Source organism: Antechinus flavipes, chromosome 2, assembly GCF_016432865.1.
Source record: "Antechinus flavipes isolate AdamAnt ecotype Samford, QLD, Australia chromosome 2, AdamAnt_v2, whole genome shotgun sequence".
Classification (NCBI taxonomy): Eukaryota; Metazoa; Chordata; class Mammalia; order Dasyuromorphia; family Dasyuridae; genus Antechinus; species Antechinus flavipes.
In genome coordinates, this window is record NC_067399.1 from 120045570 (window position 1) to 120073392 (window position 27823).

Sequence of the window (27823 nt, forward strand, 5' to 3'; positions counted from 1 at the left end):
CATAGGCTGGCACTTCTGTTGACTCTAGTAGCACCTTAATGAAAAATCTTTATTATAAAAACAAAGTTATATAGGATGATAAAAACAAAACATATTTACAATCAACTGAAGAATAAATTCTCAACATCTCAAAAAATCTATTCTTATTAGAAATAAGTCTAATTTTATAATTGCAAAGAAGAATTTACTGGGAACCTATTCTACTGAACAAGTATTATACACAATTCAACTACTGGTGATGGAATGTTAAAGAAGCTTATTCTTATTCATTCTTTCAACATTTTTCATCCTAAATTCGCTCCTTTTTGCTTATTATTCAATGAACTAAATTAGGAAGTATCAGGGAACCTATTGGATTTAATGTACAAAGTAAAATATACAGAATCTCTTTTGAGACATACTGTGATCAATCTTGAAACTAGGAAACTTCTTAGTTTTATTTTATTAGATGAGAAATACTAAACAGTGAAAAAATAAAGAACTTTCAAAATGACTTAACAAATTTACACCAAGTAAGAGTATTTTTTAAAAGGTAAAAATAAATTTCAGAACCTACCAAAGAATTAGATAACAAATGGATGATTAATAAAATTACTTCTAGTTAGAAAGGGAAAAACTCTAGTTTCAATAAATGAAACAATTTACACCTTTCAAAGGATTTATCCACTTTGTCAGCTTGTTTAATCTCTTACTAAACAGGTATTTCTCTTTTATACATCAATTAAGATACAAATAAACACTTGCTAATTTATCAACATATTAAAAATATAGGCTAGTCAATGCACTTGCTCTGCCTGAAAAAAAAAATCAGGACATTTTTCAAGATACCAAAAATCATAGAAACCCAACATATACAGACTATTGACAGTATATTTATTATTTTGGACTAAAAATACTTTTCTATTTTTTACAATGACCTTTAGTTATCAATTCCTGTTTTGGATCCTGTGAATCCAATCAGGATTTACTAGAAATTTGTATTTGAATGTGTAACTCAAAGGCACTCAACTCAGTGGTCACAAATTCCTGAGCTTAAGTAGAAAATAGGATGCTTTAAAAATTGTTTTAGAAAAAAATAATATATGTATATGTATATGAGCACAGAATTTTAAAAAAAGCTTAGTAAGTAATATTTGGTACACAAAAACATGAATAACAATTTAAGACAATATAGGATGCTAAAGAGGCTAGGAAGGAAAAGGAACTGCTTTATAGCAGCAAAATAAGATGCATACAAATTTCTTTTCCTTCCCAAAATAAGCTTCTTTGAAAATGAAATTGATGATTTTAAATCCTAGAAAAATTAAAGGCAAAACAACGTGAAAAAATTATCAGGTTGAAAATTACAAATACAGTCCTCATATTAGTTTTTCAACTCCCCAAAGCATATATGGGATATGAAACCATTCAAACGAAGTATAAATTAAAGGAACACAGACAAGAAAAAGCAAAACAGAATCAGAGATTGAGTGATAAAACTGAAGGGCAACTTTAAAGACATCATCAAATCTACAGCCAGCTTTTCAAATAATTTCCTAGTTATTTTTCTTCCAAACAATAGAAAATTTATAGCTATATAACCAAAGTTCACCAATATTAGGTTAAGATCAAACTTTATCTAAAAAAGATTGTATGTATTTAGTTTGATAGAAAAATGCGGAATGTCCCATTAATCTTCAGTTCTTGTCTGCTAACACTAAAGAAAAAGTACAAGTTGATATTTTCGTAGCATAATTGGGTTTGGCAGGAATTTTCTTGGCTTCAAAATTCATTTCTTCATATATGCATAGAATTATACTGAGGATAAAAAGTGACATATACCATCTGCTATAATTTATAAGGCCTTTCTCATTATTAGTCACCTTATTTGTATATATCAGTAGGGCCATAATGTTAAAGTAGAAATAAAACATTTCCAAAGTGCAATTGTATTCCATTTGACCAGATTGCTCAGTTTTCTGTATTCTCTAGTTGACTGCCATTTTCAGTTTTTTTTTCTGGTGATATATACAGGAAGTTACAGCAGATAAACAAAGGAAAGATGAGAAGTCTGCTATCCAAATTCATCACCACTTGTTCCTAAATAAAATAAATTTGAAGATATGTTACAAAGAAAAGCTGGAAAGAAAACAGAATTTTAATATTTAAAAATTTTAAAGGCGAACAACTGGATGAAATTGGAGATTCAGGGTTTAAAATGATAGTGTGTCTACCCTCTGAAATGAAAAAGCAATAGGAAATCACTAGACATGTTAAAGCACAAGGCTAATGTGATCTTGAACTTTAACTGAATTTTGTGTTAATTAAGGGGAAGTGGTGGAGAAATTATAACAATTTCAATATATTCTGGGCCAGTAAGACTATTATTTCTAAAACCAGGTCTAGTTTTTAAAAATATGGTTTGAGATACTCAGACAAAACATAGATTCCAAAAGAGGACTTGTATAAAGAGGTATCTGGTAATCATGTCAATATAAGTACAATTAAAACACTTATTAATCACCTAACACATGCAAGATACAATGCTGAAGCCATTAAAAAAAAAGTTTCTTCAATGAGCTTAACTTTCTACTGAACATACAATACGTATCACATTAAGTACAGTGTTTTGGAGGAAAGAAAAAGCACTAAAAAATGATAGGAAATTATATTTACATTTGCATACATCATGATAAACTCTGGGACTTGTATGCATACACATGGAAAACTGAGAAAGTTTCAGAGAAATAGCACCAGAGTGGAGCACTAAAAAATGATTTTGAGAGGCAAAGAAGATATGCATTTCAGGCATAGGGAAATCAGCCATTATGCTGAGGGGAAATGGACTGCAGAGTTTAGGTCAGGTCAGTTCTTCTGAAAGGAAAAATGAATCCATGAAGAGAAGCAATATAAAATAAAATGGGAAACATAGACAACAAAGCAGTGTTGCCAGATTGAAAAATTTGTACTTAATCTCAAAGGCAGGCGCTACTTTCTGAGTGTTAGGTTGAGACCTGTGCTTTAGAAATATATGAACTATATGAAGGATGATCTTGAGGGGAAACCTTGAAGCAGGGAGGATCAATTAGGAAACTACAAGGGTCTAGACAAAAGACTTTTTGAGGGCCTGAATTAAGAGTGATGTGGCAAGTGACAGTAATGGATATGGAATAGGAATCAACAAAGTATGAAAGGTTATGAACTTGAGAGGCTGAATAGACAGTGGTGCTCTCAAAATAAATAGGGATAAATTTAGGAAGACAAGTTGTTTCAGACATATTGAGTTTGAGAAAATAATAGGATAACCAAGTGAAAACATTTAGCAGGCAACGAGTGATACAAGAAAGAGTTCAGGAAAGAGTATGAGGGTGGACAGAGATCTAAGAGTCATCTATACAAAGAGAACTGAATTTTTGGGAGAGGTTAAAAGTTCACTAAGGAGAAAAGTATAGGGAGAGATGAGCAGAGGGCCCATTGAGACGAGCAGAGAATGGACAACCTGAATATTTCTATTAAAAAAGAAGTAGCTCTAAGGCTTTCCCATGGACCCTGCCACTGACTCCTGAGATCTTCCAGATCTTACCATTAGCCTGTCGGGAATTCTGAGTCTTTCTATCTGTCCTAAAGCTGAGCCTTTCAATATATGTGGTCTCTTCAGATTATAATGGGACTGTCTTCACTTCAATATTTATCACTTGGAACATTGCAAGCACAAATGCTTTTTCATTCAATCTTTCATTCATTCATTCTAAGTGTCATATTTTAGGATAGACACTCTTAAGCTGTCTAAAGGAGGGCAAACCAGGATGATGAAAGAGTCTTCAAAATCATAACATATAAGGAAACTTGGAATATTAACCTAAAGGAGAAAAAAAACTCAAGGAGACAAGATAGCTGTGTTCCAAGTATTTACAGAACTCATATGGAGGAATATTAGACTTTTCTCCTTGGTTTTAAAAAATAAAACTTAAGGGAAATTAGTAGAAGTTACAAAGACAAAGATTTGGGTTGGGGAAAAAGAAAAATATTTAGAAATGATTTAATTATTTTGAGTTGCCTTCACTCTCTAAAGTTTAGCTCCTGATCTCTTCGATAAAGAGAGCTAATCCAGTTTCAATTGATCAAGTGTGGACAGAAGCAGCTATACCCAAAGAAAGAACACTGGGAAATGAATATAAACTGCTTGCATTTTTGTTTTTCTTCCTGGGTTATTTATACCTTCTGAATCCAATTCTTCCTGTGCAACAAGAAAACTGTTAGGTTCTGCACACATATATTGTACCTAGGATATACTGTAACCTATTCAACATGTAAAGGACTGCTTGCCATCTGGGGGAGGGGGTGGAGGGAGGGAGGGGAAAAATCGGAACAGAAGTGAGTGCAAGGGATAATGCTGTAAAAAATTACCCTGGCATGGGTTCTGTCAATAAAAAGTTATTTAAAAAAATAAAAAATAAAATAAAGTTTAGCTCCTATAGGAGATATTTTTTAATATTCTACCTATCTTTTAAAGTCTGCACATTGGGTCATTACAAAAAATAGTACTTGAGTGATACATTTTCTATATAACTAAAAAAAAAAAATCAACTTTCTATTCACATAAAACATTAAATAGAATATCTTTTTTAAAAAGACCAGAAAATCAACTTACCTGATCCTTTTCAAGAGTAAGTATTTGGTATCCAGTTGTTCTACTACAAATCAATTTCCCACTACTATCAAGAGAGGCCAAACGTAATCTAGGATAATAAAGAAAACATCCTTATCAAAAAATTGAAAACTGTATACCATTAATGAATTTTAATTGCAAACTTTTTTGAAACCTCAATTTGACTTTTTGCTTTTATCTTTGCATCTTTCCAGAGTGATAGTATAAACCTTCCTGATAAAACTGTACAGAACCAATTAATCCGACTTCAATCTGATATCTTTAGCCTTATGAACCTCCACTATGACAAAATTCTTGAGATTTAAGCAAAATAATTTGTGATGTCTATACAGGTTACTTTAGAATTTGCTTGGCAAAGTATATTTCAAATTTTCTGCTTACATCCGTCTCATCAAATACATACTACAAAAAGACTAGTAATAAAAGTTAGGGTCATCAGCATTATACAAAGTTGTGGATATATTTTTATTTGTTCTCATATTGCCATATTTATGATTTTTGACACTTATGCTTATTAGTCCCAAAGATAGCCTAATATCAACAATTCTGATGGTGAAACACTATATCCCACAGCACTACCATCTATTCATCCTTTAAATTCTAGGGTTATTTCTCCAGCTATTCCAAGATCTCTAGCATATAATGCATCTTTTACTAGTTCCACAGAGAATAATTTAGGCAAAACAATATTACAAAAGGCAGTCAGTTGCCTGAGGATAAAGCTCAGCAGAGCCACACCTTTCTGGATAGACTACCTTGGGTGAAGCTCCTAGTGACCTGACAGTACTGTACACGATGCTAAGTAGGGAAGAGCTATAAAGGATGCACTTATATTATTCCAAACTGGTATTTTGCCAGTTCTAATAATCAACTCCCTCTTCCTCAATCCTACCTGAATGCTATATTTCTTCGAGGCTGTAAACTAACAGATCCACTACATGGCTGATTCAATGTGTTTCGTTTGAAGATAATATAGCGATTAGTATAAGTGACAAGTAAGTCAAAGCCAAAGTTAAATCCTGTCCACCGCCAGCAGTACTGAAAAAATACAAAAAAGAAAAAAGCTTTTATTTCAGTTTATGGTATTAATTCAAATACATTAAGGCTGGGATTGTTGCTAGACTCCTTTTCAAAACTACCCCTTGCTAAATGACTTACTACTACCACAGGTTCAGATGCAGAAATTTTCAGACTATGCACTAAGTCAGAGAGGGAAAACACACCCCAAACCAATGAAATTCTTAAAGCAGGTTCTAATCATTTGACATCTCAGATATAAAGATAGGAAGCCTGAAATATGGCATACATGTTCACAATTATAAATTTAAAAACAATGTTAAGTGTTATCAAACATAGAGGACAATAGCTGCTCCCATCTCTAATTATAAGACCAGGACAGCAGGGCCCATGTGTCAGCAAATTTTTTTTTGAACCAGAAAAAATACCATATTTCCTATTTTACTATTAAATAATTTGAAGAATATAAACAAACCACAATAGATACTTACTTCACCATCCTTGGCAAGTTTTCTACCACACCTCATGCTATTTCCTTCAAGTTCCTCTTTATTAATTTCCTGAGGTCTAGAAATATATATAACAAATGATTTTGATGATGACAGACAATAGCTCACTGTGAATTCTGAAGTAAAAGAACAGAGAAACATATGCTACTAGATTTAAAATATGAATTTTCCCAGTAGTGGTACATAAAAGTGACAGGGTACTATGATTTAATTATCTGATTTGACATATTTGTTAAATAAGCAGCTTCAAATTTCACAATTTGTTTCTCATTGCTTCCAAGTCTATTCTGCACCTGCTAGGATTTATATGAATCAGACAAGGTTAAAAAAAACCTCCAATTATAGAGGTATATATTATTCTCTTCCTTTGATGACATTAATATAATATTCCCAAAATTTCTTTCATATATTTAAAAATATTTCATATATTAGGTTAAAAAGAAAAATGTAATTTTTCTCTCAAATGAATGAGAGCAATTCTATTAAAATCTAGATCTTAAATATAATAATTAGTATAATGATTGGCATTTATATAGTATCCATTCCATGCCAACTATGGTACAAAGCACTTTACACATATAATCTCATTTCATTAATAAAACTCACAAATTTTGATTCTATTAATCTAGATTACTCAAGGAAGGAAGAAGCATTAATTTAATCTCCCAGCATATTTTAAAATTATACATTAGGAAAACAAAACAATAATTCAAATTATCACCATGTTCAGAAACTTACTATTGTAGCTTTAGCTTTGTATCATAGCCTTGACTCTTTAGTGTTATCAGTAAAAATTATAATTAAAAAGCAAAGAAAGGGTAGATTAAAAAAAATAAAGTCTAATAGCATATACCTACCCTGTATCACTATCTTGTTCTGCCCTGAGCATGGCAAACCATTGCTGTTTATAAACAGAGGCTAACCATTCTAAAATTCAAAGATAAAAACATATGAGGAAAAGTTCAGAGGAGTTATACATTCTTAAAAGGAAAACAAAAATATACAAAAATCAGTAGAATCATTCAGTTTTCATTTCACAAATTCATTATATTCAAAATAGTAAAGCATGTGAAAAAAGTTGAAGTTCTATATGAAATTCTCCAAAACTCTTAAGTTTCAAAGAAGCTTCTCATTTGTCATAGAAGAAAAGTCTCTTATAGTGAGCTATTCACATTAATGAAATAAAAAGTGCAAATAAAAAAGCTATGATTTTGTTTTAAGGTCCATTTTATTTACATTATTACTTAGGAAGAATTGATTAATCTTTTTTTTTTTTCCCAACAAAATGTACACTCTTTCATTGTTTGAGTCAGACTTAATTCTTTATACCTTAAAGGCAAGTTAAGACTTCATTTTGAAAGCTACATAAATTCTAAAAGCAAGAAAGATTACATATACAAATATATCTATAATTCCTCTGCTTTTTAATTTTAGTTATCTCAGGATATCATGAATAATGATGTGGTTACTTTATTTACTACATCTAGATGAAGATAACTTGCTAAGATAAACCAATTCCAGTTCAGCAAGGTTATTCATGGATAGATGGGTAGGTCACACTATATTAGGTAAGGTGAAAACATCAAAAAAACTAAGCTATTTTAATTAAATCAAACTCATGTTTTAGACACTTTCATTTAATAACAATAAGCACAAAACTATCTGAATAAGCAAAAACCCAGTGCATGCTTGAATTTCTAGTTTAAAACAAAATACAGATAATTTGATCTTTGTTTTCCTAATTCTTTTTTATTCATTGTAAGAAAACAATGTTCTGCTCTTTGGTCAAATGATTTCTTTTCAAATAAATCAAGTCCTGGGGCAGCTAGATGGGGCAGCTATCAGTGGATAGAGCACCAACCCTGAAGTCAGAACAACATGAGTTCAAATCTGGTCTCAGACACTTAACACTTCCTAGCTGTGTGATCCTAGGCAAGTCATTTAACCCCAAATGCCTCAGCAAAAAAACAAAAACAAAAAATAAAATAAATCAATCCAAATGAAGAAAATACTCTTTCTACAACTTGAGAAAAAAATATTATTTTAATTTCATTATCATTTCAGGAATATCTTATCAATCAAGGTCGCTGACTATCCTTTCTCTGAAATGATGATCAGGTTCTCTACAGAATCATCCATTCTCTATTCAAGTACTCCTTTGATGCCTCAGTGTGGTGTGAAAATAACCCTGTTTTGTCAAAAGACTAGGATAATGAAATGTAATAAGCTCTTCTAGGTTGTAATAAGCTGAAAAGATTTTAAATATGAATTCATCACTTACTGGACTGACAAATTTCTTAACCACAGTAACCGTTAAAATAGAATTCTAAAAAATATATAATTAAGGTGATATTATATAGAAGTATATCCCATTTAGTAAAAGTGAAGTCTCCAAAAATATTACTTGAAAAAATAATGTATTTACAGATTTACTAACTTGTAAAAAAAAAAAAATCCAAACCTCAAAAATATGCTTCTTTAACCAGCAGGAAATATTTATTTCTAAATCAAAACAAGAGGGTCAAATATATTTCATATGGAACAAATAATCTGGTTTCTCCACCATTATACTTTAATTCTTTAGATCAAATGTTGAGCTTAGCATCATGATCTTAACATGAGTTTTAAATAACTAGATTAAGAGATAACATCAAAATTAAATGAAAAGCTCCTGGAGATATTCACCTGATAATAAGCCTCAAAGATATTTACCTTAACTTTTAGTTTTAATAAATGATTTACATCTATTATCAGGTTAAAATAATTATTCATACTTATTTTTAAGGTGCCCTGTATGTTAGATAGAACATGGAAATAATTCTGAACTTAATGTTACTATTCTTTTGTATTCTCTTACCTGAAGGTATTAGAGCATCTCGTTCAATAATTCTTGCAGAAGCTAAATCACTGATGATATACTGCAACCTTAAGTGTCTGAATACTGGTACAAAAGCTTTTCCTTGATCAATTTCAAGGAAAGCAGTATCTTCAAAATCTGCACAAACAGAAAATAAATATTGTTCTGCTTTCACCCAACTTGGTTTTCCAAGAAGCAGTATATAGCTTATGTATGATTACATACAAATATATGTTCCTCTAAATCAAAGCTTCTTAAATTGTGGGTCTATGACCTTGCATAATTGAATGTGGGGATCATGAAAAATTTGGCAACAGTAAAAGGTGTCTGAATGTTCCATGTCCTGCACTATCAAATATTCTGCCAAGATTTGAGTCTTTATGTAAAAATAAACATATCCATCTCATTAGTATGCAAATTTACTCTTTGTCATTAATAAATGGTAAAATTATATGTATACTAAAGAATTGTTTTAATACTTGATTGTCATGTAAAAATTTCTTGAGTGAAAAAGAGTCATGGAAAAAGTTTAAGAAACTCTTCTGTAGAAGACTCCACCCCAATATGTCATCATGACACAGAAGTGACCTTGGACTCTCAAAGTTCATGCCAAATGGGGCATGAGCTTTGGCAAATCCTACTGAAATAGAAAGCATTAGTGTGGGAACAGCAAACTACTCTGTATCTAAAGATCAAGCTAAATTTAGACTATTTGTCATCATTAGACACCACATATCTAAGTCATATCTTTTGGCTAAAAATGGATATTTTCCAGGTGTTTGATTTTAGGGCCAGGCCAACTCAACTATGGTGAAGGAAAAGATATGATCTACATATGCGTAGGTGCTACCCAAACTGAAGAAACCCCATTATTTTTGAAAGACACATAAATGATATATTGTATAAGCACACAAGTTAAATGTTTCTTCTAGAGCTTTCAAAGATCTCACTGCATCACAAACAAACAAACAAAAAACCTGAAGAGATCCTAGAAGACAATTCAGTTCTAGAGCTTTACTGGATTTGGGTCCATTTGCATAGGTCAGGAAGAAAGGAAATAATTCCTTGTTTTTGACCAGCAAAATCAAACAGAAGCCTCCATCCATACCTTTAAAAAGACTCAGATGAAAAATGCAATCTACCTTCAAAAAGAGAAATAATGAAGTCTGAATACAGACTGAAGTATAACTTCTTTTTATTAATTTTTTGGACAATTTTTTCAACATGGCTAATATAGAAACATGTTTTGCACAATTTCATACATATAACTAATATCAAATTGATATATTGTTTGCCTTCCTAATAGGAATAGGGGAGACAGAATTTGGGACTGAAATTTTTATTTTATTTTCTTCCTCAATAGTATTTTATTTTTCCAATTATATATAAAGATAGTTTTCAACATTTTTTAAGATTTTGAGTTTCAGATTTTTTCCCTCCCTCCTTCTGTTAATATCCCCTTCTCCACAAAATAATAAGCAATGTAATATAGGTTATATAAATACATTCATTTTAAATATAATTACGTATTTGTCATGTTGTGAGAAAAATCAGGAAAAAAATCACATAAACAAAAGAGGTGAAAATAGTATGCTTTGATCTACAGTTCTGTCTCTGGACGTGGATGACATTTTCCATCCTGAGTGTATTGCAATTTTCTTAGATTACCACATTGCTGAAAAGAGCTAAATCTATTATAGTTGATCATATAATCTTGCTGTGACCATATAAAATATTCTCCTCGTTTCGCTTACTTCACTCAGAATCGGTTCTTAAGTAATTTAAGTAAGTCTGTCCAGGTTTTTCTGAAATTAGCCTATTTATCATTTCTAATAGAACAATAATATTCCAATACATTCACATGCCAAATCTTATTCGGCCATTCCCCAATGGATGGGCTTCCAATCCCATTTCCAATTCCTTGTCACTATAAAAAGAATTACTACAAACATTTTTGCACATGTGAATCATTTTCTCTTTTATGATCTCTTTGGGATACAGACCTAATAGTGACACTGATAGATCAAACGGTATGCACAGTTTTATAGTCCTTTAGGCATAATTCCAAATTGTTCTCCATGATGGCTAAATCCGAAACTCAACTTTTTTTTTTTTTTAAAGAATGTAAAAACAAACAAATAATTTTTAAAAGTCCTTCATAGGATGATCTTCTGAAGAAGGATAGCTGGATCTGAAAGACACACTGATGGTCTAGATCTATTTTCCTTTGATTGAGTCAAGTCAACTTTAAACTAAATACACTCAAATATTTTGGAAAAAATCGAGTAATGGAAGTTCTATCAGAATAAGAACTGGAAATAAAATGCTACTAAAGAAAAATAAAGAAAATAAGGAAAAATAAAGTTAGGAAAAGAAAACTTTCAAGATTTTTAGCTTTATCATGTAACATGTATCAGCACTAGAAAAAAATTCAATTTATACAATTTATTTCATTTATATACAATTTAATTCATTAACCATTTATCTCCTGATCCCATGTAAAATAATTGTAGTGAGCACTGGGAGAAATACAAAGCTTAGCTAATGTGGTATTCACCATCCTCATAGAACATATTCAATTTGATCAACATTTATTAAGAGTCTATAAAGCTTATAGTCTAGTAGATAAATGGGACAAATTAAGAGTTAACTATAAAACACAGTAATCCCCATAACACATCAAAGAAATGAAGAACAAAATATAAAGACAATGGGAATAGAAAAACGTGTGGTTGTAAGGGCTGAAAAACACCTTTTTCCCAACTTCTCATCTTTAACTCCAAAACTTCCATTATTTCATCAATTGGTTATTCTGATATAAATGAATTTATTACAAAATTTATTACAAAATATTCTAGACTAGGGTTGAGTTTTTTATCGATTTTGTGTGTCATGGACCCACTGCAATGTCTTTTCTAATGGACCTCTTCTAAGAAGGAAAACATGCTACTGAAAGTTATTAAAATATTTTTAAAAACAAGTGCAATGATTCCAGGTTAGGAATCTTCATTCTAGATTGCCATAACATAAAAAATAAATCCATCATGGTTGCCATTTTTCTCATCACCAAAAACAGGTTTTCCTAATTTTGCAAGAATTCATTTTTTAAAATTGTATTTAATAGTGGATTGCTTGCCATGTAGGGGAGAGGGCAGGGGGAAGTGAAAAAGTAAAAAAAAAAATTAACACAAGGTTTTGCAAGGGTGAATGTTGAAAACATCTATGCATGTGTTTTGAAAATAAAAAGCTTTCTATATATAAATTTTATTATTTTTTTCTAAAAGAATGTTAAGGTTCCAAAAGCTATTTTACTCTGAGGTAAAAGTGACAATATTTTAACTGTCACAGCTACGTTTAATATTCATCAACCTGGCCTTAAATCTGATATAGTTGACTTCACTGCTACATTTCATAATTCAGAAAAAGCCAAAATCTTAGTTGTACAAAATACAAGAGGAATAATAACATTAAATAATGATGCTGATGACACATCATTAATATTGGCTTTAGTGTTGCCCTCTAAGGACAATGGAACTTTTTTGACTGACTATGTAGCTGAAACCTTCCATATATGCTTTTTTACCCAGTAGAATGAAGATTTCTTGAGAGCACTTAGCACACTGCTTTGCACATAAGAAGCACTTAATAAATGCTTGCTCGATTCATTGTTATTTTGAAAAACAAATACTGAAATTAAGAGGATGTATCAATATATCTTGCTTTATAAGAGTTTTTAAAAAAGCAGTGTGTAAATTGCATTATATCTTAAAAGCATTACTTATTCTTGAAAATAATCTTAAAACCAATCCTTGGGGAAAAATGATTAATAATAATTTCTGTAAATTTCTGTATTGTTTTTGCTCAAAGCAAGCTGATCCTTGTGCACTCCTATCATTACACTTTATCTGAGTACAATTTATTTTGGGGAAAAATAAAGATGCATTAGCAATCAAAGGAAAAAGATTCTCTTGTTCTAAAAATGAATGTACTATTTTATTTTCAGTCTGATATGTGTGATAAAAAGTAAATTCACATGAAATAGGATGAGCATACCTTTCCTACGCTTGGAAAACCAGGTATCTGCTTCAGGTAAAAGTTGTTTTAATGATCCATTCCAAGAAGGCACTAACTGAAGAAACATCCACTAGTTTAAAAAAAAAAATTACATGAAAAATTCAATCACAAGAAATCAACTTATTTAGTGTTTTTATATTTTAAATAGTACTTACCAATCACTAAACTAGTCAATAAAGGTAAAAGGAAGCCATTATCTCCATTTTACAAATGAGACAATTTATTTCTTGATTCCAATTATTTTATATGACTAGAAATGTCTAAAAAGATCTGACCTGGCTAAGATTATTCTACATATCTGCTAATATAAATACGTGTGAAGGGCATGTGGAGATAGTATTAGGCCTCTGAAAAAATAAGTCTTATTTGAAAATGGGAAGAAACAGGTAATGGATACTTAATTGGCAGAGTTAGATACACAGATCATGTTCACAAAAGTAAAATTTTAAGCTATTCTAATTCAAGGGAAGGACCTAGAATAATGGAAGAAGGAGAGAGGGGAAAAATGGAACAAGTACATCCCAAAGATAAGAGTATGTAGTAAAGTTGTCACTCCAGCGAAAACCTCTTATGCTATTTAACACAGGTGCTGGAAAAGAATGAACTGCTCAAAACTACAGAATGTTTGGAAAAATCAGCATTATCAATCATTGAATCTTAATTTTGCATTTCATTCATTGATTTTTTAAGTTTTGATTCTGGCATAGTTTTTTTTTTTTATTTTATAAATAATTTTAAAATTACACATCTCATTCATTTTAACTTTTTAAATCATTTCAGTCATGTGACCCCATTTGGAGTTTTCTTGGAAAAGATATTGGAGTAGGTTGCCATTTCCTTTTTCAGATGAGGAAACTAAGGCAAACAGCATTAAGTGACTTAACCCATAGTCACATAGCTAGTGTCTAGAGCTGAATTTGAACTCAGATCCTTCTGGACTCCAGGCTCAATGTTCTTTTATCTGCTGCCCTTTTATTTATTTTTTAAATTTTATTGAAGTTTTTTTTTTAAATTTCAAATCATATGCAAGGATGATTTTTAATAGTGACCATTGAATAACCTTGTGCTCCAACTTTCTTCCCTCCACCCCCCCTTGCCTAGACAGCAAATAATCCAATATATGTTAAACATGGTGAAAAATATGTGTTAAATCCAATATAGGTATACATATTTATATAATTATCTTGCTGCACAAGAAAAATCAGATCAAAAATGAAAAATGAGAAGGAAAATAAAATTCAAGTAAACCACAATAAAAAGAGTGAAAATGCTATGTTTTGATCCACCCTCGGTTCCCACAGTCCTCTCTTTGGATGTAGATGGCTCCCTCCATCACAAGACCATTAGAATCATCTCATTGCTGAAAAGAGCCATGTCCATCAGAATTGATCATCGTATAATCTTGTTGTTACCATGTACAATGATCTCTTGATTCTGCTCACTTCACTTAGCATCAATTCATGTGAGTCTCTCCAGGCCTTTCTGAAATCATCCTGCTGATCATTTCTTATAGAACAATAATATCCCATAACATTCATAAACCATAACCTATTCAGCCATCCTCCAACTTTTGTACTGCCCTTTCATTTTAACTATTCCCCAATATCATTTAACTACTTACCAATTAATGTAATTATTTGTTTAGTAAATAATCTCCATTCTGCTTGAGAAACATTTTGACATGAGAAAAAAACAAAACAAAACAAAACATGGGACTCTGATCTGATGCCACTACTAAGGCAATCATCTCTTTCATCACAAAACAGAGGTTTTCAATATTGACAGAAAATCTGATAAAAACAAACTTTTGTAGCAAGAAACCAAGAACTCATTCTTTGGATGAAAGACAGTAACAGAACACTCTCAAAAGCAGAAAAATCCATGCCAGCAATCTCCAAATGATTTACATTTTATGGCTAGGGCATTTATAGCATTTAAATGTAGTAATTCTGTTTCCAAGGGAAAGCTTTGGAGAAAACCTGAATGAAGAAATTTAAATTTTGCTTCTTACTAGAGTACTACTACTTAGTGACTAAGCAGACACTTAAATTGTTGGAATCGAAGTTCCCAGGGACAGGGAAACGTGAAACCTAACAGAGTTGTTGTAATTCAGTCATGGTTCAACTCTTAGGAACCTTATTTGGGATTTTCATGGCAGATACTGGAGTGATATCTAGATCATTTTACAGATGAGGAAACTAAGGCAAATGAGGTGAAATGGATTTGTCCCTGGACAAGGGACAGCTAATGAGTTTCTGAGGCCAATTTGAACTCAGATCCTCCTGACTCTTGGGCTAGTTTTCTATTTACTCTGTCACCTATCTGCCCGATACAAAGTATCTTTTTTTTTTTTTTTTTTGCTGAGGCAATTGGGATTAAGTGATTTGCCCAGGATCACACAGCTAGGAAGTGTTAAGTGTATGAGATCACATTTGAATTCAGGTCCTGCTGACTTCAGGGTTGGTGCTCTATCCAATGCACTACCTAGCTGTCCGTGTTTAATATATTATTGTTGACTCTCTTAACCCAATTTACTCTTTACTCATCAGTAAAATGAAAATAATGCTCACCCTATACACCCCTCATAGGATTGCTGTGAAGATCAAATAAAATGCTATGTAGAAAGTGTTTTGCAAATTAATGCACTATGTAAATGCAATATGGTGAACACTATTATCAAGATGTCTACAACTCAAAAAGGTACTTCATAGAAATTACAATGAAATTCTTAAAAGTTACATACACTATTTTAATGTAAGAATTATGTAAAACATTGCATTCTAACCTTTTCAATTCATATTATGCTAGTCTTACATTAAAGTTCCTCTTGTAATGCTTCAACATGGCATGGAAATTAATCCAGATTCTCAAGGGCTATGCTAGTGAAGCATCAAGTGATAGTTTTATTACATTATAAAAGCTGCAAGTGTAAAACTGGTTATAGATTGTATATCTCGTCCAAATTAGGTAAGTAACTCTGGAGAGGCTCATCATGATGTTGATTAAAGGATGATCAATTTTTTGGACATAGTAATTTAAGAGAGGAAGTATAGAGGATAAAAAAGCAGTCTTAGAGTCAGGAAAGCCTGAATTTAAATCCTGCTCCTGACACATGCGGCTATGCGATTATGGGCAAAACACTCAACCTTTCACTACTACAAAAAACACCGTAAGATGCAGAGAGAATGCTGACCTCCAAGGGTAGAAATTTTTTCCCTAGAAATTCCTTTTATCTACAAGATAAAATCACAGAGCTGGTCCAAAAGAAAAATAACTTTAATACCATCTAGATCATCATTATAAGTAATCATATTTATATAGTGTCTTAGGGTTTCCTAAGCACTTTACAAAACATTATCTCATTTTGGTTTAAGTCATTCAAAAGTATATGGGTAAAGAAGATATTTCAATTGAAAAAATTACCAATCCTTGAAATACTACTGTATGCCAATACCTTCTTGAGAGCAGTGTATACATCCATTTCCACTTGCATTACAAATAGATTAGAAGAACAGATCAGCTGTTTCATGAGGCAGATACTGGAAAAGATAAAATACCATATCAAATCATTGTAAAAATAGAAAGGTATTTTAAAAAGATAAAGGAAAAAATTTTCTATTTTTACTTCATAATTATGGAGTGATCAATAAAATAAAACCAGTTTTCAAACTGCATTTAACATTATAACAGCTCTGATACAATTGTTTCCCCACCAAATCTTAGGAAGAACTTCTGATAGCATGGAACATTATAATGAGTGCTAGCCTTGGAGTGAGGAAACCTGAGTTCACATATCAGCCGATTTATAAACTCAGCAACAGTGAAAACCTGAGAAAGTCACTCCCTTCCTCAGAATGTAAGCTTCTGGAGGTCAAAACCAGTTTTTTCTTTTTCTTTTGCATCACTAAGGCCCATCACAGTGTCTTATGCACAGCTAATAGAACTTCTCTGGGGCTGTTTCCTCATCAGTAAAATGAGAGGCTAGCTGATCTTCATAGAATCATAGTACAGGAAGGGATCTCAGAAGCCATCTAATATAACCCAAATCTGAACAATCTGTTCTTTTCCATATATGAGGAAAAGCATCATTGAACTTTTGCTAGAAGGCCTACATGAAGAGATGATATATATATGAAATACTCTGCAAGTCTTAAAGATTATGCAAATACTGGCCATATTATTATTAAAACTGGAAGGACTTCAGACCCTATCTAGTCTAACCTTCTATTTTACAGATAAGAAAACTGAGGCTCAAGGATATTAAATGACTTGTCCAACATCAAATAAGGGGCGAGACTCAAATAGGAATTGAATCCAGGTCTTCTGACAGAAAAGTTGGTGCTCTGCCCATTGCATTATGCTGCTTCATGAGATACATCATTCAATTTCTGAATAACTCTAATTACTGGAAATTTTCTTTATTTACCTCTATTCTACCTCCAGCTCCTTTCTTTCAAGTTCTGCCCTCTAGTACAGGAAAGACAAATTTAATTCTTGTATCCTGCGATAGCTCTCCAAATACTCCCCCAAGTCTTCTCTCCTCTAAGCTGAACATTGTGTAAACACAATTCTCTAGAAGTAATCTCACTAGGATACAGTTTAGTAGTACTATCCTAAGTCCCTAGTCCTAGACATTATATCTCTTTTAATGCAGGCTAGGACATTAATGCAGGTTAGGACATCATTAGCCCTCTTAACAGCCATCAATAGGCTGTTAAATGTATCATAAACTTCCAGTTTACTAAAATTGTAAATCTTAAAAACACTATCTTGCCTCTCTTCAACACATCTTATATTTGTCAAGTTGATAATTTTTTAACCAAGCTAAAAATTGTACATTTATCTCTTTAGAGTCAACCCAATAATAATCTCTGTTGAAATCTTTTGAATCCTGCCATGTAGGTTATTAAGCCACCTTTGCCAGCTTTTTAAAGCTGTTATGAATATAAATTTTCCCATGTTTTTAATTTAGAAATTTTTTCCATAGGCATTAAAATAAATATAACAGTATTACATTAAGCTCAAAAATTCTAACCTGTTAAAAATATTAAATTAACAAAAGTTTTCAGGTCATTAACAAAACATTCAATGGGAAAAATTTCAAAAGACAGACAGAAAATATCTACCAGATTTGAGCAATGGAGGGAGAAAAAGAGGGAAAGCTGAAGGAAGAATCCCTAAAGTTTTTTTGCAGCTTTGGTGAGTTTACAAGGGTGAAAACAGAATTTCCATGCCACTTATATGGTTCAGGAAGTAAGTAGAGATTTATTCCCTTAAGATATTATTTTTATGGGGGCAGCTAGGTGGCGCAATGGATAGAGCACCAGCCTTGAAGTCAGGAAGACCTCAATTCAAATCTGATCTCAAGACACTTAACACTACCTATGTAGCCCTGGGCAAGTAACTTAACCCCAACTGCCTCAGCAAAAAAAATTAATAATAATAATAATATATATATGTATATGTACATATATATCTTTATGCCCAAATAAAAAAAACTATGTATTAATTTAATTTCTTCATCTTTAAGTAAATTAAAATTCAAATACCTGAGTTCTTTGAAAAGATCAACACTCTGATGAGTCATCAAGTTATTTAGAAGCCATTCAAGGCACCTGAAATTATTTAAAATCTGTAATCAGTATATTGCTACATATTTATAGTAAATATCTCATCAAAGCTATTAGTTTTGTTAAGTATAATCTAAAGTTATATTAAAAAGAGAATAGTATTTTTTATAGGACATGAAGCTATCATTTAGTCTAACAATTAGAAATTTAGTACTGTTACTCTCAGAAGTTTTTAAGGGAGTTTTCCTTGACTAAATTAATGGTAGCATTTTTCACTGAGTGAGAAAATTCAATTCCTAGCATTTTTTCTTGTTTTAAATTATTTAAGAACACATCAGTTATGACTCTCACACATTTTCATTGCTTCCATTAAAAACAATGTGAATATAGTATTTCAATTTTGAAGGGTTAAAAAGCATGGATTGTAAGTTTCACAATGTACATCAGCTCCTTTATTTCATTATTTACAAATTTTAGTAAATATGTCTTAAAAAGCAACCATAACTTTGAACACATATAAATATTTTTTACAAAACATAGGTCACTTTATTTCAAACTAATAAAAAGATGACACTTTTGAGGAGCATCGTTAAGCACCACTTTCTTATATATGATGCAATTCTATATTCCTACAATTTTGTCAATTCCTCATTCTTTTACCAACTAAGCATCCTTTTAAGAGATCAAAGCAGCCAATATCCCAAGGGGGTGGGGGATTGGAGGAGAGAAGACAACTCACTTTTTCTTTACAGAATCTAATCCATAGGTCCCTGCTGATGTGTAATAGCCACATACAGTTTTCACATTAATTGTTTCCTTCATTGTCTCACCACACTGTTGTATTAAACCATCCTGTAAACATAAATAAGCACTGGAAATGCCCATTTCACATGGGAAAACAAGCTTAAACATGTGCTGCTCTTAAATGTTAGCACACTTAAGCCACTAAAAGGAAAAAAATCTATTAAGAGAGACAGTAGGCATGAGATTAATGCAAATATTTCATTATCCTACTTTTGAGTTGTCTAAAATATCCAGAAAATATTCCTTTTAATACCTCAAGTATTAGAAGGAAAGCAAGGGAGGAAGGGAGAAGAAACAAACATGAGATGATCACAGTGACTCTTAAACTTCACCTTTCTAAGTCTTTTCCACCAACTCTACAAATCTTCTATTCTCCTTAATGGTTTACTAAAATTTGGGCTCTTCCCCATGTGATAGTTGATAATGTGGCAAGTTAGAAGCTGAAATTTAAAATTCCTATCAACATATGAGAGATGCATTTTTATAAAGCCCCCACCACTAAAGTCTTCTAAGATGCCTTAACAGGCAAGAAAATTATCTGTAACTTTTTGAAGCTATTTTATAAGATGCCAGCTCAGTCAGACTTAGAACAAACTGTTTCAGGTCAGACTAAAAGTTCAATACATTTTACCGTATTATCAAGGCAAACCCAAGGACCAGTCTATTTAATTTCAGAAAAGCTAATTTCAAGAGTATTATCTATTAGGTAATTTTTTTGGGGGGAGAGGGGCTTCCCACACCCCATGAAATCGTCTACGAGGCAGTTTTAATCCATGTTGAGAGAGTACGTACGCTGACCTATCTTTTGAAGTATTTAAAGCCACAGTATTACTGTTTTAAGTAGCTTAAATATATTTTCTCAACTAAAAAAATTAATGTAAAAAAATTTAAGATTTGAACTGCTTATTAACTTTCTTCAATATATCAAAATACTACTGTCACTTTTCACTCAAATTAAAAACTTCTGAAATAACCTTAAATGCATAGTGTAAGTAGTTAGCAAGTAATAACATAGAAAGCAAATTTTAGAACAGATATCACAGAAGGCCAAAAGCACAAAAGTATGCTTTACTCTGAAATAAAAACCTATCTGGATTACTAAGAACAAAACTTTTCTTCTAATGAAAGAATCTCCGTGTAAAGTACATTTTGGAAACAACTAATATTGAAGATAAGTTAACTGAATGTAGAAATCAATGTCATTTAAACATCAAGTCAAAAAACAAAATGCAGAAATTACTAGAATTTCAAACATCAGTAATTATGCAACTAGATGTAAAATATACATATGAATGTTGATATAAATGATGTTATCAGCAGTTAAAAAAATATTTGGAATGAATAAATAGATTGTGGTTATAAGTAAGTAACCATTAGTTATGTGCTTAACAGTCATCAGACAAACCAGGAATGAAAAATTTGAACCTGGATAAACAATATTTTCCACACTACAATTAATTTTGCCTAGTGTTCATGTGCTCACTTCTGTTATAAACAAGCTATTATTTATTTCTAGGTAAACTATAGAAAGATTTAGACAGTGTATTCACACATTTTTATGTTACAACATAAACCACATCGAACCACAGAAGGATATTGTAACTGATCCTGCAGGGGCAGGCCACTTACCAGCTGCAGCATACAAGCTGCTGCCAAAATGGCAATAACTCGACTGGGCTTTATTAAGACATCATCTCGATATAAAGAGCCAAAAGCCACCTGCAGCGCTGAAAGCAAATGTACATATTAAAAATGCCAAGAACAATTATAAATTTCATAATCTGTTTTATAACAGTGAAAACAACAAAACACTAAATGCCACAAGCAAAATCAAGACTTGAGAGTTAATCCTGACAAAACAGAATGCTAGATTGGAAATAAGACCTGGGTTCAAATTCCACCAAAGACATTTACTTGTTGTGTGACCCTAAGCAAGTAACTTAAACCCTCTCAGTTACAGTTTCTTTATCTGTAAAAGGGATAAAAGTAGCATCTATCTCACAGGATGGGGAAGATCAAATGAGAATATACTAAAGCAGTTTTATAAACTCTCTATTATTATTCTACTATAACAAAGCATCTAAAACATGTAACTATCCAAAGTGTTAATAATTTGTTATTTTTAATGGTGTTAATTTAAAAATGAAACAGACAAATATGCAAGATAATATCTGGCATAAACTGGTATAGAACAAATTCAACTAACTAAGATGAACAAATTAAAGCATCCACAAAGGGTTAATCACTACCTTGTCCTGACTCCTCTTAGTAAATAACTGGCTTAGATGGTGAAGAGAGGGACTAAACATAAGTGAGAAAGGTGATTTAGGTTATAAACATATAACTAAAGGATAAAAAGGAGAGACATCAGCAAAGTAACCACATAGTACTAATATAATTATATTTCATTGTAATAGATGTATTTTAAATTCTCTGTCCTTATGAGCTCCTTTACATCAGTAAATCTCTCATAGGCAGATGTAAGAAGTCAAATTGCTGATCTGTTCCTTTGTCATTGTAGAGATAGAATCTGACAAGGAGGGAAAGGATATTAAGGCAGGGGCATACTTTACACTAAGATGATCTGAGTTAATAAACTTCTTTTTAAAAATAGAAATATTCCCACAGAATGCCCTGACTGCTACTTCTTAAAAAATTTAATTAAAAAACATTTATTAAGTGCATACTTAAGCACTTACAGTGTTAAAACTTACTGGCTTCAAATAAACTGATCATATTTAGGGAAATTTTTTTTTTTACCTTCTACATCAATATTCTGGTCGGGAATCTCCAGTTCAATAGTATTCATGCTTGATTCTTTCCAAGACCCACTAAACATACTGGAAAAGTAGCCAGACTAGAAAATATAAAAAGTTCAAATTAATCTCAAAGATAAATAAGGTATAGCTAGCTAGGTAGAAGGATATATAAACAAGGTACAATATACTGAAAGAACACTGAATAAGCAGCTGAGTTCTGGATTACAATCATGGCTCTGTATGACCCTGGGCAAATAATGTTATTTCTCTGGGTCTTTATTTCCTCACCTGCAAAATAGGGATATAAATAATGTGTCCAAATATGGAGTGCATTTCACTCTTCAAACCTAGTTTATATAAAATAAATGCAACTTATAAGCACATTACCTTGTGTAAGTACAAATCTATTTTTCCTTTTGATAAGAGATCTCAGATGCATATAATCTCTACAAACCTGCAGCGCACATCACTGAAAGTAAGGGGCTGGAAAGAGAAGGCAAGGGAATGAGTATTTACTAAGTATCAAGTATAGGTATTATGCTAAGAATTTTGCAAAGATTATCTCATTTAATTTTCACAACAATCCTGGGAGGGAAGTGTGGCTATTATCCTTATTTTGCCATTGAAGAAAACTGAGGTAGACAGAGTTGCAGGGCTACAAAGTGCCTGAGGCTGAATTTGAACTTAGGTTTTCTAACTCTAGCTATCACTGGAGAGTTGGGCAGTCCTAGATATCTAAGACTCCCATAATCATGGAGATAAGGCCCACTCCTTTGTCACTTCCACCACCACCAACTGCCACCACAGGCAAGAATCTTGAGAGCAGTTCTTCCTATTCCTTTCCTCCTCCCATACCACTACACCTTGCTTTCAGACCAATGCTCCAAGCCATCATTTAAGAAAGTAGCTCCTACGTAGAAGGCACTAGATAATTCCACCAACTGCCACTCAGAGCCACAAAACATTCTAGTTCAAGTGGCAAGGCAGCCTGAGGGAGACGGGAGACAACCATCCCCATCTCCTCTCAACCTGATGGAGACAGCCTAGAACCCTAAACCCAAGAGCCTTGGAAAGATCAATGCTTCAGTCCAATGTCCCCAACCATTATTCTGGATAATGACCTTCTGTGGATACACAGCCTAGTGACTACTCCTGAACATGCTACAGCCATAGCTACTAAAGAACAACAATGTCTTTGGCCTTGTCAAATGGTTCTGCATCAGAAATGAACATGATTTTATCAGAGGAAATTATATTAAAGAAGCATTCTAAGGTTCACAGGGACCAACTGACCATTAAAACCTTCCTTTTTCTCTCCCAATAGAATGTGAGCTGGCACTGTTTTTTCTATTTGTATTCTCAGTACTTGGCACAGTATAAAAGCTTAAGAAATGACCTATTTCATTCTTTCAGGACAATATGGCATTTTCACTATCTATTGTACAGAACTACTACAGAGATCCACAGAATCACAGAATTTGAAGCCTGGAGGGAATCCCAAAATCCATTTGGTTTAACTTATACACAAAAAGAACTCCCTTTATCACATATTTTAAAAGTGACCATCCAATCTTTGCCTGAAGACTTGCATCCAAACTTTACTTGAAGATCTGCAAGGAGGGAAAGCCTCCCAGGGCTATCCCAGGGTAGCCAGTGTAGTTTTGTATAGCTCTCATGTTTAGGAAATTTTCCTACCTTAAATTTGCCTCTTAGCATACATTGCTCTTGCCTCTAGAGCCAAACAAATCAAATCCCTTCTCCACACAAGAGCATTTCTAATACTTAAACCCAAGTTTGGATCCTACTTCCCATATCATCTCTTCTCCAGGTAAATATGCTCAGTTTTCTTATCTTCTTATGTTAAGGACTAAAAAGGCAACTCTCACCATTTTGGATGCCTTTCAAAATAAAGTGATCTGTGAACAATACCACACGATTATAAACTACCGTCACATAAAGCTAAGTAGCTTAGATTTTTTAAATGTCAGATACAAAAGCAGCTTAACTTAATGTAAATAATGTGTGGACTGAGAATTAGTCCCTATTGGCTTCAAATGCTAGTACTTAATGCTTCATGGAATCCTAGGCAAATAATTTAAGTTTAGTTTACTCACCTGTAAAATGGGAATATAATTAGGGTGTCATTTACCTCAGTGTTATTTTAAGAAGAGTACTTTGCTAAACTTATTGCATTATATAAACTGAGTCTTACTGGTGTAGTTTCCTTTGGTAACATGTCTAAAATTTTGTCAAAACAAGTCAAAATGTCTAAAACATTTTGAGGTAATATGTTGAATCTACTGTAATTCTAATAAGCCAAACATACAGAGCAACTTTAACTGCAGTTAGCTTTTAATAGTTTTCTTCCTATTCCTCTATTTCAAAGTTTCCCCTTCTTATTGAAAGAATTTCTAATAAATGAATAATTGAGATAATAAAGGGAGCAGTAGTTTAACAATGAAGGAAATGTCCAAATCCTTTTTAGTTTGTGGGTTAAACTAAAACAGCCTTTTTTTTGAAAGTTTTGCATAAGTAAGTAAATTGGAAGAAACAGCTTTTCAACCAGACTACTGGATTCAATGGATAATTATTACTGTGAGAAAAAGATCACTATAAAGAAAAAGGAGAAGGAATACTCTTTAAAATAAAAACTAAATCTGATAAACTTTAGATCATTTGGATAAATAGAATACTTACCTGACACAAGTATATTTTGTGTAAGCTCCATTCTTCTCCTAGAGCACAAATCTTAATGTCACTATTTTCCCCATTCAAAAATAAAGTCTGATAAATATACTTGGATGTGCTTTTTAATTTTTTCCTGGGGAGGCAAAACAAAAAACAAAATCAGAATTATATATAGGTGTAATTCCAGATATACTAACTTATTGTCTTAAAAGTTTGAAACTTTTGTGTATATGATAGTCTCAAAAGGTTATTTAGTCCTTTACAGTAACAATTTTCTTTATGACCTAAGCCCAATAATCTTTCCTTGAAGACCTCCCAAGTAAAACCCAAGAATTACTGATGAAGCTCATTCTTTTTTGGACCAGTTCTTATCTGAAATTCTGAGAATAAGAAAATAAAAAGTACAAAAGATCAAGATGTCTCAACAATTTTAATTCACTTGGGGACCCATCACTCTTAAGAATTCTTTCAATACTACTTAGGATGATTTGTATTCTCAGTGCTTAGCGCCTTTATGGGCTTGCTGATCGATATTTATGCTGCATTTTCCTTTTGCAACAAAATTAAATTGACTTTTAGAAAAAAAAAGTTTCCATGTTTTAGGAAAAAAAGACCAAAAGAGCTATAAAGGTTGCTGTCTCAAAATGCAAGCACCAGGGGAGGGGCCTTGGCAAAGGTCTATCTATCATTTCATCACTTTCTAAGAATCACTCATCTTTTGTGGTATATCCTTTCCTATTTGAGAAGTTAAAAGTAATCAAACAAAATTATATAAGGGAGGACAAGGTGGTCTCATCAATTTTGCCACTAACTAGCTTTAGGATATTTTAAAATTTTGGCTATAAAGAGATTGGGTTACACAGCCTCCATGATCACTTTTTTTTTTTTAATTTTAAAAGTTGGATGAGCCCATAACCTTCTATTTGTTTTACATCATATTTTTTACTTGTTGGCAACCAAATCATTCAATGAATTCAGAAGCCTTTGGTTCCTTAAGCTGTTGATCACCAATGTATTTATTTTCAAAATAACCAAGCAGGAAGTAATTGCACACAGAACACCTATATGAAATCAGCAACTTAAAAATAGCAGAGGCTTGGAAATAAACTAATATTTTAGAGACTTCACTAACAAATCTTTGCCAACAACATAAGCATAGCACCTTAATAAAGGAAAATTGTCTTTATTTTCCTCTTCCAGTGAGGGGGTGATAGGACGCATGACTAGATATCTAAAATTATATTTGTGAACTATTATAGGCAACCAGATGAATAGTTGGTTATTCTGCAGACTCCCACTAGAGGAAGACAAAAATACATTACATGATGATTAAACAAGGTTGATGTTAAAAATGTTTTATGAGAAGATCCAAGCATCGACTTGGCGTTTCCCTCAGCTTGGGGCAATTACTAGCACACTATAATAACAGCTTGGGAGTTCTTTATAATATACAAACACAATCAGATTCAGGAGATTATAGGATTCAGAGCTGAAAGGGGCCTGAATGACTTTTTAATCCAACCCCTTCAATTTACAGATGAGGAAACTAAGGCCCAGAGTAGTTTAGTCAGTGACTTCGTCCAAGAAACTAACTAGCCAGGATTTAATCCTGATCTTCTGACTCAAAAAATTGAGATTCCCCTCCCCCCCACTACAATCCTCTCCCAAATCTTTCCTTTCTCCAGAGAGAAAGAACACTATTTTTGAGTCAGAAGACTGGGATTCAAATCCTTGATAGCATCACAAGTAATCTTCCCTCTTAAAGTCTCAATTTTTCATCTGTAAAATGCGAACAAAGTAACTTACATTAGTGCTCTAAGATTTATAAAGTGCTCTCCTCATAACTCTTCTTTGGGGTAAGAAGTTCCAGAATATTCTCCTCTTTTTGCAGATAAGGAAACTGAGGCCCAGCGAAAGCTAAGAATTCTCTACGGTGGCAAAATTGGGCCCCAGAAAGTGCTGATTCCATTGAACTGTGACAGATGGCACTGACCGATGAGATCTTACTCAAGTCAGTCTCCTGTGGGCCTCAGTTGCTGTGCAAATGAGGAAGTTGGGAGTCCTAGTACGTGGGGGGAGGGAGGGAGGGAGATCATAAACCCCGAGGCAACCCGAGGAAGCCTACCGACCCCTCCTCCGGATAAAGGGGGTAAGTCGTTAAGTTAAAGAAACCAGGTCTCCGGAAATACAGGTGTGTCAAAGTAGTTTACAAAGTCAAGTTCACGGAGCCGGGCAGGAAGCCCGGGAGCCGCATCAACGCACACAAGGCCCTCCCAGGGCGGGGGTCCGGGGAGGAAGAAGTGGGGGGACTCGGAGGGGTGTATGCGCACCTGCGTGGGGTGTTGAGGAGCCGCTCCTGCTCGTCCCCCTCGTCGTCGTCCTCATCCTCGTCGTCCGAGCCGAGCTCGCAGTAGCAGAAGGCGCCGCTGTTGCGCTTGCGCTTGCGGCCGCCCCGACAGTAGCAGGCGCTCCCCCGGGAGGCGCCCCCGCCGCCCGGCCCTGCCGCGCTCCCCGCTTCGGAGCCCCGCTCCTGGACAGCTCGGCTCCCGCCTCGGCGCAGCACCCGGCTGCTCAGCGAGCCCATGGGCAGCCGGGAGAGTCCGCCGGCTCCAGCGCCGGCGTCCCGCTTTAGGGAGCGCGGTCCAGCGGCGCTCCCAACATGGTCCGGCCCCCCGCTGCCCCGACCCCCGAGCTTTCACGGAGACTCCTCCTCCGCCACAACCGCCGCGTCCATTGTCGCCCCGCAGCTCACAGCTCGGCCCGCCTCCCACGGGGCCCCGCCCCTCCCTGCCTCGCCCCGCCCCTCACAACCGGCCCCGCGCATGCGTGCGCTGTCCCACGGTTCCAGGCCCGGGAGGGCCAGGGCTAGATGAGTAGGTGAAGAGGTTGGGTGGGGG

The 27823-nt window shown here is 33.5% G+C and overlaps 1 protein-coding gene across 1 annotated transcript; it reads right to left on the reverse strand.

Moving 5' to 3' along the window:
- Positions 1–27672, reverse strand: GMCL1 (germ cell-less 1, spermatogenesis associated). Its single transcript, XM_051975430.1, has 14 exons — positions 27257–27672; positions 24936–25059; positions 22240–22336; positions 21109–21206; positions 19415–19527; positions 18655–18720; positions 16560–16644; positions 13085–13175; positions 9032–9169; positions 7032–7101; positions 6157–6232; positions 5541–5686; positions 4631–4718; positions 1–2079 (listed from the first exon to the last, which is right to left on the reverse strand). Exons 1-14 carry the CDS (start codon positions 27508–27510, stop codon positions 1951–1953), a joined length of 1575 nt encoding a protein of 524 aa, XP_051831390.1. The 5' UTR covers positions 27511–27672; the 3' UTR covers positions 1–1950.
- Positions 27673–27823: the final 151 nt, after the last annotated feature.

Excerpts from the sequence above, each read along its gene's own strand:
- GMCL1 (XM_051975430.1), bottom strand. The coding sequence starts at position 27,510 with ATGGGCTCGCTGAGCAGCCGGGTGCTGCGCCGAGGCGGGAGCCGAGCT. Across the intron at positions 18,721-19,414 it reads TTAGATTCTGTAAAGAAAAA|GTGCCTTGAATGGCTTCTAA; the intron begins GTGAGTTGTCTT and ends AAATAATTTCAG. Across the intron at positions 13,176-16,559 it reads TATACACTGCTCTCAAGAAG|TGGATGTTTCTTCAGTTAGT; the intron begins GTATTGGCATAC and ends TTTTTAAACTAG.